The following is a 14,473-nucleotide window of genomic DNA, read 5'->3' on the forward strand; positions in this document are numbered from 1 at the left end:
AAGGTGACTTGACGGACAGACTTGACTGGAAGTAGGAGGGGACGATGTGTGCACTACAGACAGAGATTGGTAATGACAGAAAGGTAACAGCAGGGAAAGACAGAAAAGGGAGTGCAGTACCGAAATTTAACCACAAGATGGCAGGGGGGAGTGTAGTTCAGGACTTAACATCAGCTTACGGCTATAGAAACTGCTTAGTCATGGGAGGCAGGGAGAGAGGAACCCAGGAGGGGAATTCCCAGTGAGAGAGGGGATAAATAGGACTGGTTGGGGTTCCAGAGAGGCTAGTCACGGGAGGAGCTCAGCAGAGGAAGACTCAGGACAGAAGACAGAGAACGGTGAAGAGCTCGACTAGGGGACTGACAGGAGAAGACAGTCAGGGGGCTGGCCCTGACACGACGTACCACAGGACAGACGAGGCCACGGGGTGTTGTGAGCTCATTTTCGGCTTCTGGTGAGGGTTATAGAGCTGGCTGTGCTGACAGAGGAGTAGTGAGTTCTCTATCTGGACTCCCTCTGTTGGTGAAGGGAGGTAATGAAGCTGATCTAAATGGCAGAGACCGGCCACCTGAGGAAAAGGACTGTGATTGGACATCAGGAATTTCTGATTGGATTTAAGGCAGCCGACTCCCTATTTTCTTGCTGGTGATTTCTCCTGACTGTGGCTTCTGGTTTCCAGTTTGGTTCCTGCCTTCTTAAAGCTAAGTTTTCTCTGCTATTGTTCATATGAGTTTTCGTCTGGTTTACTTAGTTTTTGTGTTCAGCCAGCCCTGGCTGGGACTGGGCTGAATCTCCATTTTTGTCTCTGATCAGTTGATCTCTTTGCTCTGTCTTCAAAATATACCTGAGTGCTGATATAGGGAATTGAAGTCTAGCGACTTCAGGGCCTTTTTCTATCAGACATGTTGGACATTTTTTGGCAGGGTTTTTTTTGTGTGATTGCAGACAGAAGCTTTTCTTTCCTGTCCTTTCTAGTTAGTGAGGGCCCCATCGTTTGCTCAGCCTATCTTTCTATCTGTGTTTGTGTTTTCATCTCTTTTTCACCAACAATACATGTTGGGGGCTGTCTATTGCTTTGGGGTCTGCTCTGGGGCAGTTTAGATTTTCCCTTTCTTTCTTTAGGCTTATTTAGTTTCCGGCTGTGATGAGGCGTCTAGGACCACCGTAGGCACTCTCCACGGCTACTGCTAGTTGTGTGTATAGGATCAGGGGTCTGCAATCCACTAGTTACCAACCTCTCCGGTTTTCTGGGCTTAGCTTGCTTTTTGTTTTTTCCTCCTCGGTGACTCATTCATAACACCGGGGATACCGGTTGGACAACGACCTCGGGCAGTTGAAGCACTGGTGGTAGATTGGTCTAGGACAGACCCAGCGAAAGATCCGCGAGAGACGTCATCACAACTAAAGGAAAGGTGAAAGGTACCCGGGCCTGGAAACAGAGAGCTGTAAAGGAACTGCGGTGCATGGCTAAGGTCGTCAGGAGGACAGCCAATAAACCCGGATCTGTTACAACTGACTTCTGCCTCCATCTCCTCTTTGCCGCGTCCAGTCGTGGTAAGCAGTGGAGCACCCCCCAATCCCGGCCCCTACCACAATCGCACACTAGAACGAATCAGATGCAGGCCGGGAGAAGAACTCATATGACGCTAGATATAATACCCTGACTAAGGGTTGAACTTGCCCTGTAACTCCACCGTGCTAACTGCGCATGTGTAGGAAACAGATGTTAAGTCAAGAGCTAATTGCCCCCACTGACGTTAACTGCCTGCCAATGAGTGCAGTCCCAAAGCTAGACAAACTCACACCACCTGCAGACAGAGTGGTAGAGTATCCACACTCACATCATAACATACATGATACTAGCGCGCCGACGTGCGCTGCTGAGAGCCCTTTATACGCTAGGCTCCGCCCCAAACACTCCCCCTCAGCCGGCCGTGACATTGCCAACAGGCCAATCCGGAGCTACCACATCACCAGAGCAGCTGACGTCTGACCACCAATGAGAGGACACCACATTACGGACATGCTCAGTAAGGGGATTTCTGGACTTAGACTCCAGAGTTCCAGACTGCACCTGTACATCACTGGTCACTAAGGACTTGGCTTGAGAGCCAGCAGCAACCAAGTGTACACCACGAGCCTGAGCAAGACACAGGAACCGACGTCCATGCTGAGCCCAAATGGAAGACAACAGAGGCAGACAAGGCTTGGGATCCATCCCATACAGCGGGAGAATCTCGACACCTAGCACTATCTTTATGGAGTCTCTCTGACAGTTTGAGCAGACACATGGATTTTAGTGGCCTGCTGGTTGTGATTTTGCAGGGCTAGGGCACTGCTTCACCTGTTCTTTCTTGCACAAAGGAGGAAGTAGCAGTCCTGCTGATGAATTGTTGCCCTCCTACAGTTCCCTACACATCTCCTGGTGTACTGGCCTTTGTCTTGATATCTGCTCCATGCTCTGGATACTATGCTGACAGACACAGCTACCCTTCTTGCCACAGCTCGCATTAATGTGCCAACTTGGATGAGCTGCACTACCTGAGCAACCTCTATGGTTTGTAGACACCGCCTCATGCTACTGTACCTCTATGGATGAGAACAATGATACAATGCAAAAGTGATCAAAGCAACAGCTAAAAGGATGAGAACAGAGAAATGGTCTGTGGAACCACTCCTTTATAGGGATTGTCTTGCTAATTTCCTATCATTTCTACCTGTTGTCTGTTCTATTTGCAGTATTTGAAATTAATTCAAAATCGATGCTTCTTCATAACTGGACAGGTTGATTTCATAAAAGTGTGATTGACTTGGAGTTACATTGTGTTGTTTAAGTTTTCCCTTTATTTTTTTGAGCAGTATATATACAGTGGGCACAGAAAGTATTCTGACCCCTTTACATTTTTCACTCTTTGTTTCATTGCAGCCATTTGGTAAATTTAAAAAAGTTCATTTTTGTTCTCATTAATGTACGCTCTGCACCCCATCTTGACTGATTACCATGTACACACTGCACTGCACCTCTTTGTGAACACTCACCTCTGGGAAAGTCTTGGCAGCTGTTTTTAAATATATGAATTGAGGGTTACCCAGTAGAGGAATTGGGGCAGGTCCAGGAGGCAGTGACCCGTATCGATGCTGTTTGGACCAGGACAGGAAAATGTAGATGGTGAGGAGAAAGATGAGAGAAAGAGCGAGGATGGTGGACAGCTCCATGGCTCCTGTGAATAGAAACAAGGATATGATTACAATGTTTTACATATTTTCAAAAGTTATCAGGTTCATTTATGAAACGAGCCATTTCTAATGATTTTGAATTCCTGAATTCAAATTCTTAAGCCTACAGAAATAACACATTCTATTGTAGAGCCACCCCAATTTATACAGATAGCGGCATGATGTTAAAGGCGTATCAATCCTGTAGGTAACTAGCGTTAGATACTATGCTAGAAGTTGTGCGAGCTGTAAGGTGTGGTATCTCCATGAGCGTGACCACGCCAGTGCACGGAAGTCCTCAAATAGACACTGTGCCCTGTGTCAGGCTGTGTCGGTACTGGAGCGCATGTAGATATCCTGAGCTAATTAACCCGGTTTGTATAATTTCATATTGTCTGATCCGCATTAAAATCTCATATACAAGTGGGACATGTGCCCCTGATGCGCGTTTCCCAGAATACTGGCATTTTCTTAGGGTGGAGTCGGCCACATGCTCTTCTGTTTATACTGCTAGTCAAGACTGACAAGCGGACTGACCAATCAACACATTTTGCATGATATATTAAAGCTAGAATCTTGTAAATCGATAGATGGAATTCAGAATTAAAGCAAAATCGTCCTTATATCCATAAAGCCATAAGCATTGTATTGGGTTTGTTACACCGCTCCGTCATACTCACCCGCGGCCTCCGCTCCCATGCCGCAGCCGGCCTCCACTCCCACGCTGCAGCCTCTCTCCACCCGACGGCCACGGCGGTCACCTCTGACGGGCTCGCGGCCGACGCCATCCCTGCATGCAATGCGCATGCACCGTAGGCCACGGCCGCGCCTCCCTTCTGCTTCTTGTGCTCCGGCTGTGCCCTGACCCGGAAGCACCTTCGGACCAATGGCAGACCAGACGGGACCATATCAGGCCGCTTCCCCCTGAGGGAGGTGCCTGATCGTTGTGTTACCTTGCACACTGGGCCCTGCTTCCTCCTATGCTCTCTACAGCCTCTCGGTTTCGTCCGCGGTGTTTCCTGCAGCAGCCTCGCAGCCCTGTCACGCGTGTTCCCTGCAGTATTCTCAGTCCTGCTCCAGTGTTCCTGTTCCCTCCTGCTCCTGCTCTGCTCCAGCGTTCCTGCTCCATCCTACTCCAGTCCGGTTCCTGTGTTCCTGCTCCAGTCCAGTTACTGTTCCCTCCTGCTCTGCTCCAGCATTCCTGTTCCATCCCACTCCAGTCCTGTTCCTGGGTTCCTGTTCCATCCTACTCCAGTCCTGCCTTCGGTGTTCCTGCTCCATCCAGCTATCCACACTTCTACAGTCCTACTCCAGTCCTGTCTCCTGTGTTCCGCTCCTGCCATCTCTCCACGTTCCAGCCTTACAGTCTACACTTCAGTCCCGCACTCCTACTCCAGTCCATCCTGAGAAGCCCCTCTCGGTACCAGCTATCGTGGTACCTGAACCCCTGGGCTTGCTCCTAACGGTCCCAATATAGGGGTCGGTTCCATCTGGCAGCTCGCCCGGGGCCCCTCGGTGCCACGGTCTAGAGGGTCCACTAATGGAGTTTCCGGCTCCTGACCACCCACGCTAACAAGGTTGCTTATTGTTTCGGTATTAATTTGAACTTTGAGGAAATAGAAAGTCATTAGCGATGAGTGAGCACTAAAATATAATTTATCCATCTGAGGTGGGCAAATTTTCTTTTTCGTATTAATACTGTAAAGTTTGAAGCTTGGAGGGCCAGCAGGCAGCCCTCACAATTTATAGAAGGCCAGCAGGTGGCTCTTACTATTGTCAGAGGGCCACCAGGCTTCTTGTGGACAGATGAGACCAAGATAGAGTTTTTTTGTGTGTTTTTTTTGTAGAACACATCATTTTACTGTTTGCTGTAAATAGAATGAGGCTACAAATAGAAGAGCACAGTAGTTACAGTCAAATATGGTGGAGGTTCAAAGATATTTTGGGGTTGTTTTGCTGCCTCTGGCAGCTGGAGCCTTGACTGTGTGCAAGGCATCATGAAAGGAATTTGGGTGGCAATGTAGTGCCTGGGGTCAGAAAGCTGGGTTTTCATCCTAGGTCATGGATGTTCCAGCAATGACCCCAAGCATACTTGAGAAAGCACCCAAAAATAGATGGAAACAAAGAACTGGAGAGTTCAGAAGTGGTAATTCCAGCTCCAGTAGCGTAAAGTCTCCCACCACTATCTCTTACATACAGATGCTACAGAGAAACTGTGAATGTACACATTAGATCAGTTAATTTTGCCTGCTTTAATGAATTTCTGAGTACAGATCACTGTAAAACACACGAATCAGTCAACGCGTGCATGGAAGAAAACAGCAGCAAGGCTTAGAATTTATAAGGCAATAGTCCCTGAATAGATGCCTGTCATACGCTATAACTAGTGTCACACTTCGACGCAAACGAATTGCAGATAAGGTATTATTGTAGAATAAAGAAAGGATTTCATCTAGCCCTGAAAATATATTTTCTTGTAAGTGGCAGCGACAAACTCTGGAGGAATGCAAGTAACAATGCCTGCTTTGATGAATTTCTGAGTACAGATCACTATAAGAAACATGAATCATCAATGAGTGCATGGAAAAAAGCAACACTCTTAGAATTTATATGGCAACAGTCCCTGACTAGATGCCTGTAATACGCTATCCCTACTGCCACACCTCAAACGTCTCTGTTGCCGCCCACACCAGCGCCAGCAGTTCCAACTTGAAAGAGCTTTAATTGGCTCGGTTCCGTTACGAGTCGTGAAGAGACAGGCTCGCATAAGCTATCACTCGTTCTTTCTCCACTTGCATTTGTGACAGGACGTCCCCCAGACCATGTAAACTTACATCGGTATGGAGAATGAAGGGCTGTGAGAAATCTGCATAGGCGAGTATTGGGGCCTCCATCAGGTCCATTTTCAAAGCTCAAAAGGCTTCTTCTTGACGGCTTCCCCACTGAATGGTTTGGTACTTTGAGCTGGTCGGCACTCCCTTTAGCAGCTCCAGCAATGGGTTGGGTATGTGGATGAAATTTTTCACAAACCTTTGGTAGTACCCAGTAAGCCCCAGGAAGGCCCGTACGTCTTTCACCGTCGTGGGGGTGGGCCACTTTTGCACAGCCACCACTTTCTCATGAGCAGGTTTTTCCCCTTCACTGGACTCAACATGCCTCAAATATTCTGTTTGTGAAAGAGATGACATTTTTCTGGCTTCACCTTCAGGCCGTGGCTCTGTAACTGACTTAGCCCTTGTTCCAGCCGCCGGAGGTGTTCTTCAAAGATGGGCTCATAGACGATGATATCGTCAAGATAGATCAGTGTGGCCTCGAAATTCAAATCCCCCAGGCATCTCTCCATCAAGAGCTGGAAATTCCCGGGAACGTCCCGGGAGCATTAGTCAGGCCAAAGGGCATAGGGCTGTACTTAAAATAGTCCCATGGGCAATACAAACGCCGTTTTTGGCCGGTCATGTTCAACCATGGGAACGGGCACCTGCCAGTACCCGCTGACCAGATCAAGGGAAGAAAAGTACTTCGCCTGTCCCCAGGCCAATGAAGACTCCTCAATTCTTGGCAATGATAGGAGTCTCGCACCATACAGGCACAGAAACGTAAAGTCCCATCTTTTTTTTCGGACGAGAGCAATAGGGGCTGCCCACGGACTCTGACTTTCTCGCATCACTCCACTCTGCAATATGTGATCTAAAATCTCTTTCAGTTCTTTGTACATCTGGAGAGGTATCTGTCAGTATCTTTCCTGAACTGGCACGGCACACTCCATAGGGATTTCATGAGCGATGGTCTGAGTGCAACTGAAGTCACTCTCATGTCGGGCAAAGACCTCTTGATAACGCTCTAGCACATCTTCCACTTGCTGCGCCTGCTGGGGTGATAGTCCTGTCAATTCAGTTCTGAGTTAAAACCCGGTCAGAAAGGAGCGCAAAGAATGGAAAGAGTAATTAAAGGTCTTCTTTTTATTATCCACAACGCGTTTCAACAGATCAATCTGTCTTCCTCAGGTGGCAGTACAGATCACATGGGGATGCAGGTACTTAAAGGGACGTTAGCCAATGGAAAATGGCTAGTAGTTAATACATCATGACAATTTAAAAACATAGTACATAAAATAAAAACAAATAATTAAATAGGATATAGATAAAAAATACATAATAAGCACAATAAACAATTAATATAACTAGAAACAATAAAAATTAAGGTAAAATATATTGAAAGCAGCACGGTGGGTGCAGTAAAAGAAGAGTGTCAGAAGGGTTTCTCGATTGTGAGATTTAACCCCTCTGGTGCTAGTGTCCCTAATTTAAAAATCCAAAAACTTTCCCTCCTGATTAAACTCTCATAGCGGCTAATGACGTCATCTCTAATATGCTCAATAATTGTAAGTTTCAACGCACTTGGATTCTTATTATGTGCAAGCAAAAGTTGTTTAGATAAGCTATGCAACAGATACCCGTTTTTGATATTTTGGCAGTGTTTATTCAGTCTATTATGCATAGATTGAATAGTTCTGCCCACATATTGCAGCCCACAGTCACATTCAATTTGGTAAATGACGTAATTTGACTGACAGTTGATGTGGCTATTGATTTTAAAAGATGAACCGATAGTGCGAGATTTAAAATGTTGCACTCCATTCAGAATGGATGTGCAACAGAGGCATTTGGGGGTTCTGCAGACAAAGCACCCTGGGTTATGTGAACCAAATGTGGTTGGTAGGGATGGATGTCTGATGGATGTGTTGCTTGGAGCCACAAAGTTACGGAGGGTCCGATTTTTCCTAAAGATTGTCATAGGTTGCGCCGGTATATGGTTTGATAGAATAGGATCACCTTTCAAAATAAACCAATTTTTTTTTATTAGATTGCGTATGCAAGTGTGAGACGGATTAAAGGTAGTAATCAGGCCCCATCTTCCAAAATCCGCAGGTTCAGCCTTCTTTTGTGGGGCAGTTTTATCTACACTTCTATTTCTAATTTTCTCAATACAGTCCTTCTGTGAGAAGTTGTTGGCTTTAGTAAAGGCGTCCTTCAATAGTTTTTTTGGGGTAACCCTTGTCAATGAACCTGTCCTCTAGAATTTTTGCCTCTTTTAAAAAATCACAGTTATTGGTACAATTCTTACGGACTCTCCAATATTGCCCATAGGGAATATTCAAAATCCATTTAGGGAGATTAAGGTAGCTGTTAACATCTACACTTTTAAAATGAGTTGATGTTGAAATTTTACCATTTTGATCAACATTGATCATTAAATCCAAAAATTGGATACCTGTAGTGGACATATTAGAAGAAAACGTGAGACCCCAAGTATTATGGTTCAGGGACTGGGCGAATTCAATTGCTTCTGATTCCGAGCCGGTCCAAATGATGAACAAGTCATCAATGAAACGTCTATAAAGTGCTATCTTGCCTACCGCCAGTGGGGACTGCGTGATGAATGTAGACTCAAAAACCCCCATAAACAGATTGGAATAACTGGGGGCAAATCTCGTCCCCATCGCGCAGCCCCTCACCTGACGGTAGCAAGTACTCTCGAAAGAGAAGACATTGTTATGAAGAACAAAAAGAATGGCCTGCTTTAGAAATTCTTTCTGTGAATGGGGTAGAGAATCATCATTCGAAAGAAATTGTTGGATTGCTTCTAACCCCAAATCATGACGGATATTCGTATACAGGGCCTGCACATCAAGGGTTATCAGGAGACAATTGGTAAAGGTGGATAAGGAAAGTAAAAGATCGATTAGATGAAAGGAATCTTTAAGATAGGAAGGTAGAGTTAAAACATACTTCTGTAAAAATAGGTCCACGTAGTGAGAAAGATTGCAGATGATTGACTTAACCCCTGATATAATAGGGCGACCTGGGGGGTTTACAGTGTCTTTGTGGACCTTGGGTAGGAAATAAAAGAAGGGTAATCTGAATTTAGAAATATTAAGAAATCTATACTCCTTCAAATTAAGAATCCCAAGCGATCTTGCCTCTTTTATGACTTTAATATATTCCGAAAAGATAGAGGGTGAGGGGTCGTGGGCAAGTTAATCATAATATTCGGAATCATTCAGAAGCCTGAAGCCCTCATTGTTGTAACGGTCTCTGTCCATAATCACCACTCCGCCCCCTTTATCAACATTTCTAATAATTATATCTTTATTCGCTCTAAGAGATTGGAGCGCAGTTTTTTCAGCGGGACTAAGGTTCGGGGTTTTTTTTTTGGACCAGGAGGTAGAGAGCGCTGTTCTTTCAATATAAGTTGCTGAAAAGTTTCAACGTGTGGGCCTTTATGATGAAGTACTAAGAGGGGCATCAGGACAAAATGAAAGGCTGCGTTCCAGCAAAGATATTTCAGGGGCAGAGAGTACATATTCCGATAAATTAAAAATATTAGATTTAGCTATTTCACCCCCTGGTTTAGGGTTGATTTTATTACCTTTGGATTTGATCTTAAACCTCAATTTTCCATCCCCTCTACATCCTCTCCTTCTCTTTTCCTTTTTATTTTTGATGCGAGGCCTAGGGCTACCTGAAAAAAATGAGTAATCTTGTTTTTATTATTATTACCCAAGGTGGCTGTGGAAGTGGACGGAGCCTGGGTAGAGAGGGGGTTTTTAACGGATGAAGGATATTATTAATGAAGGATATTAATACTAATGTGCCGAGTCCTCCAAGTTGGTAATAACACATCCACAAAAGAAAGATGATTAGATGGCTCTTTTACTAATATAAGAAAGACTTTATTTTTAGAACCACGTTAAAATATTACACATCACCAATTAGAGGAATAAGGGCCCCTTGAAGAAGGCGGGTCCGAAACGTGCGTCGGGGCGGACGCGCTATCGGAGTACCTCCTGACCACCACTGCCGGTAATTATTACACAATGGACTTTGTTCCCTACTCAAATAGTGGCCATTTTTGGCGGTAATGTAGGTAGTGAAACAGGTGATTAGTCAGGATGTGTGGCTGTATCTATGCATCGTCCCACAAATGTACAGTTTCAGGTAGTGGCAATGTATGCTCATTATAATAGCCACATTTTTAGTGGTGGATGCTTAATATAGATAGACATCTCTAATATGTTTTTTTTTACTATGTAATATCATGTGAGACTATATAGTAAAATGTTGTGAAGAAGAAACGGAGAGTGGTGGTCATGGGGGATTCCCTGTTGAGAGGAACAGAGGCCGCTATCTGCAGACCGGATATAACCTCATGAGAAATGTGCTGTCTTCCAGGTGCAAAAATTAAAGATGTGTCTGACAGGATATCAGGACTCTTCAGACCTACAGATGACTACCCATTCCTGCTACTACATGTGGGGACGAATGACACCGCAAGAAACGACCTGGAAACCATCTGCAGAGACTTTGAAGACTTAGGCAAGAAAGTGAAAGAACTGGGAGCGCAGGTGGTCTTCTCTTCCATCCTCCCAGTGGATGGCCATGGAACAAGGAGGTGGAATAAGATTCTGCAGGTGAACAACTGGCTACGTCGATGGTGCCGTCAGCAACGATTTGGATTTCTGGATCACGGAGTGAGTTACCTTTACGATGGACTACTTGCTAGAGATGGGGTGCACCTTACGAAGACTGGAAAACATGTATTTGGAAGTCGCCTTGCTACACTTGTAAGGAGAGCTTTAAACTAGAACAACATGGGAAGGGAAGCAAAAGACCAGAAAAAGCCATACACCTGACAAATGCTATTGAGAACTCTGCTATTAGAAGTGGAAAGGAAGAACAAAGACAAAAGAATCTAATTAATAAAAATATTGGAGAAAGAGAAAACAATCACAAACTAAAATGTTTCTATACTAATGCACAAAGCATGGGCAACAAACAAGGAGAATTGGAACTACTAACACAGGAAAAGAAATATGATGTCATTGAAATCACTGAAACTTGGTGGGACGATACACATGATTGGAATACAAGACTAGAAGGATACAACTTATTTGCAAGAAACAGACTTGATAAACGAGGAGGGGGTGTCGCATTGTATGTTAGAAACGCGTATATCTGCACAGAGATTGAAGCTTCAGAGACTGGGAGTTCTGTGGAAACTGTTTGGGTAAGAATACAAGGACAGAACAATGGAAAGGACACCATTGTAGGCATTTACTACAGGCCGCCTGTGCAAGCTGAAGATATGGATGAACTCTTTATGCATCAAATGGCCAAGTTCTCCCAAAAATATGACATAGTTGTCATGGGAGATTTCAACTATCCAGACATTTGTTGGGAATCTCTCTCAGGCAAAACTAACAGGTCAAGGAAATTCTTATCCTCTCTTGCTGACAACTTTATCTTCCAAAAGGTAGGGGAGAAAACAAGGGGAACTGCTACCTTGGATCTAATCCTTATAAACAGGGAGGAAATGGTTGAGGAGGTAAAAGTGGCTGGGACCCTAGGAGGTAGCGACCATGCTATTTTAGAGTTTTGGATAACTAGAGGAGGAAGACCTGTGAAGACTCAGACGTCAAGGTTAGATTTCAGAAAGGCAGATTTTAAGGGATTCAGAAAGAGAATTGGAGGGATCCAATGGCTGGATTTCCTTAAAGACAAAAATGTCCAGGAAGGATGGAAAATCTTGAAAAATGAAATTCTCAAAGCACAATTGTTAACAATTCCGAAAAGAGGGAAGAATAGGAAGCATTTAAGGAAACCAGAATGGATGAACACAGAACTTAAGCACATGCTAAAAAGGAAGAAAAAAATGTTTATAAAATGGAAAGAGGGAGGCATATCTAAAGAAGAATATAATGCTGTCTGCAGAACCTGCAGGGCACAAATCAGATTAGTTAAAGCTGACAATGAATTGAGGCTTGCAAGAGATGTCAAAAGCAATAATAAAGGATTTTGGGGATATGTCAAAAGTAAAAGAAAAGTCAAAGATGCTATAGGATTTTTACAGGATGAAAATGATTAAATGGTAAGACAGGATGTTGAGAAGGCCGAACTTTTAAATTCCTATTTTGCATCTGTTTTCTCTCAGAAAGGAAATGTGACATCAACTGTTCTTCACTGTCCTATTAAGGGAATAGAAGAATCCAGGATATCTATAAACAGAAAGATAGTGAGGAAACACTTAGCTAACCTAAATGAATTCAAGTCTCCAGGTCCAGATGAATTACACCTCAGAGTACTGAAGGAGATAGCAGAAGAAATTTTTGAACCCCTCTCCATAATCTTTGAAAATTCTTGGAGAACAGGAGAAGTCCCAGAAGACTGGAGAAGAGCAAATGTTGTTCCTATCTTCAAAAAGGGGAAGAAGGTGGACCTAGGCAACTATAGGCCGGTGAGTCTGACTTCTATACCAGGAAAGATCTTTGAACAAATTATTAAACAACATGTATGTCAGTACCTGGAAAAGAATGAAGTGATTAAACAGAGTCAGCATGGGTTTGTAACTAGTAAGTCATGTCAGACTAACTTAATTTCCTTCTATGATGGAATCACTGATTGGGTGGATCAAGGAAATGCTGTAGATATAGTATATCTTGACTTCAGCAAAGCATTTGACAAAGTATCTCATACAATCCTTATTGAAAAAATGACTAAGTATGGAATGGACAAGGCAACTGTTAGGTGGATTCATAACTGGCTTAGTGATCGGACCCAAAGAGTGGTCGTAAATGGCTGCACATCCAGTTGGAAGAATGTCTCAAGTGGGGTACCACAGGGCTCTGTCCTGGGCCCTGTATTGTTCAACATCTTTATCAACGATTTAGATGAAGGAATTGAGGGTAAACTGATTAAATTTGCTGATGACACAAAGCTAGGAGGGATAGCTAATACTAGAGAAGAGAGAGAGAGGATTCAAAAAGATATAAATAAACTGGAGAAGTGGGCAGCAACTAACAGAATGGTTTTTAACAGGGAAAAATGCAAAGTACTACATCTGGGCAATAAAAATGAAAAAAGCATATACAGAATGGGAGGAATAGGCCTAAGCAACAGCACATGTGAAAAAGGCTTGGGTATACTAATAGATCACAGACTGAATATGAGTTAACAGTGTGATGCAGCAGCAAAAAAAGCAAATGCAATTCTAGGATGTATTAACAGAAGCATACAGTCTAGATCACGTGAAGTCATTATTTCCCTCTACTCCTCTTTGGTCAGACCTCATCTGGAATATTGTGTCTAGTTTTGGGCACCACATTTTAAAAAAGACATCAACAAACTGGAGCAAGTTCAGAAAAGAGCAACCAGAATGGTGACCGGTCTCCTTATGAGGAAAGGTTGCAGGATTTGGGATTGTTTAGTTTGCAAAAGAGAAGACTGAGAGGAGACTTAATAGCTGTCTACAAATATCTAAAGGGCTGTCACATTGTAGAAGGATCAACTTTATTCTCATTTGCACAAGGAAAGACTAGAAGCAATGGGATGAAACTGAATGGGAGGAGACACAGATTAGATATTAGAAAAAACTTTTTGACAGTTAGAGTGATCAATGAGTGGAACAGGCTGCCACGAGAAGTGGTGAGTTCTCCTTCAATGGATGTCATCAAACATAGGCTGGACAGACATCTGACTGGGATGATTTAGCGAATCCTGCTTTGAGCAGGGGGTTGGACCAGATGGCCCAGGAGGTCCCTTCCAACTCTACGATTCTATGATTCTATGATTCTATACAACCACAGTTATCAAATTGGAGAGAATCAATTTTGGTATATGGTTATATCATTATTAACCAAGTAATTGTTTGTTCCTGAGGTTGATACATTTTTTTGGATAATTGCCATATTATGATAGCTATATAATTGGTGACATACTAGCAGCCATTTTTCTCCATATACTGGATGTGTGCATCATTTTATGTGTGTAATCACATTATACATATGTGCATGTATATTTCCCCTTATTCCTCTAATTGGTGATGTGTAATATTTTTACGTGGTTCTAAAAATAAAGTCTTTCTTACATTAGTAAAAGAGCCTTCTAATCATCTTTCTTTTGTGGATGTGCTATATATTTGACGATAGGCATTATTAGTCCGGGTGGATACATGGGGAGTATAATTGTGGGTAATAATTGATACCATGTGTCCCAGTCATACTTGGCGGATTTGTCAAATTGGTAATAAGTAGACTAGTGGCTTCCACTGTCTCAATGACAGGTAATAAAGGAATATTTGAACTCAGAGAGGGTGGCAGGGTGAAGAAAGACACAGAATTTGCAGATGATTGAGAGGAGGGAAGATCATCATGGGTAGTGAACTGAGAGAAATCCCCAAGTTCGTCATTCAGAGGACCCTG

General features: G+C 43.6%; 1 protein-coding gene across 1 annotated transcript in view; it reads right to left on the bottom strand.

The window, feature by feature from the left end:
- LOC141047911 (cytochrome P450 2B19-like) overlaps positions 1-14,473 on the bottom strand; it is a 310,299-nt gene that overhangs the window by 248,525 nt on the left and 47,301 nt on the right. The window contains exon 2 of the mRNA XM_073543231.1: positions 3,040-3,221. Within this exon, the coding sequence (XP_073399332.1) occupies positions 3,040-3,216 (177 nt within the window). The 5' untranslated portion in view covers positions 3,217-3,221. The remainder of the gene's footprint in view (positions 1-3,039; positions 3,222-14,473) is intronic.

This window comes from Dendrobates tinctorius, unplaced genomic scaffold (genome assembly GCF_039654945.1).
Source record: "Dendrobates tinctorius isolate UK_male_01 unplaced genomic scaffold, ASM3965494v1 ptg000130l, whole genome shotgun sequence".
NCBI classification, from domain to species: domain Eukaryota; kingdom Metazoa; phylum Chordata; class Amphibia; order Anura; family Dendrobatidae; genus Dendrobates; species Dendrobates tinctorius.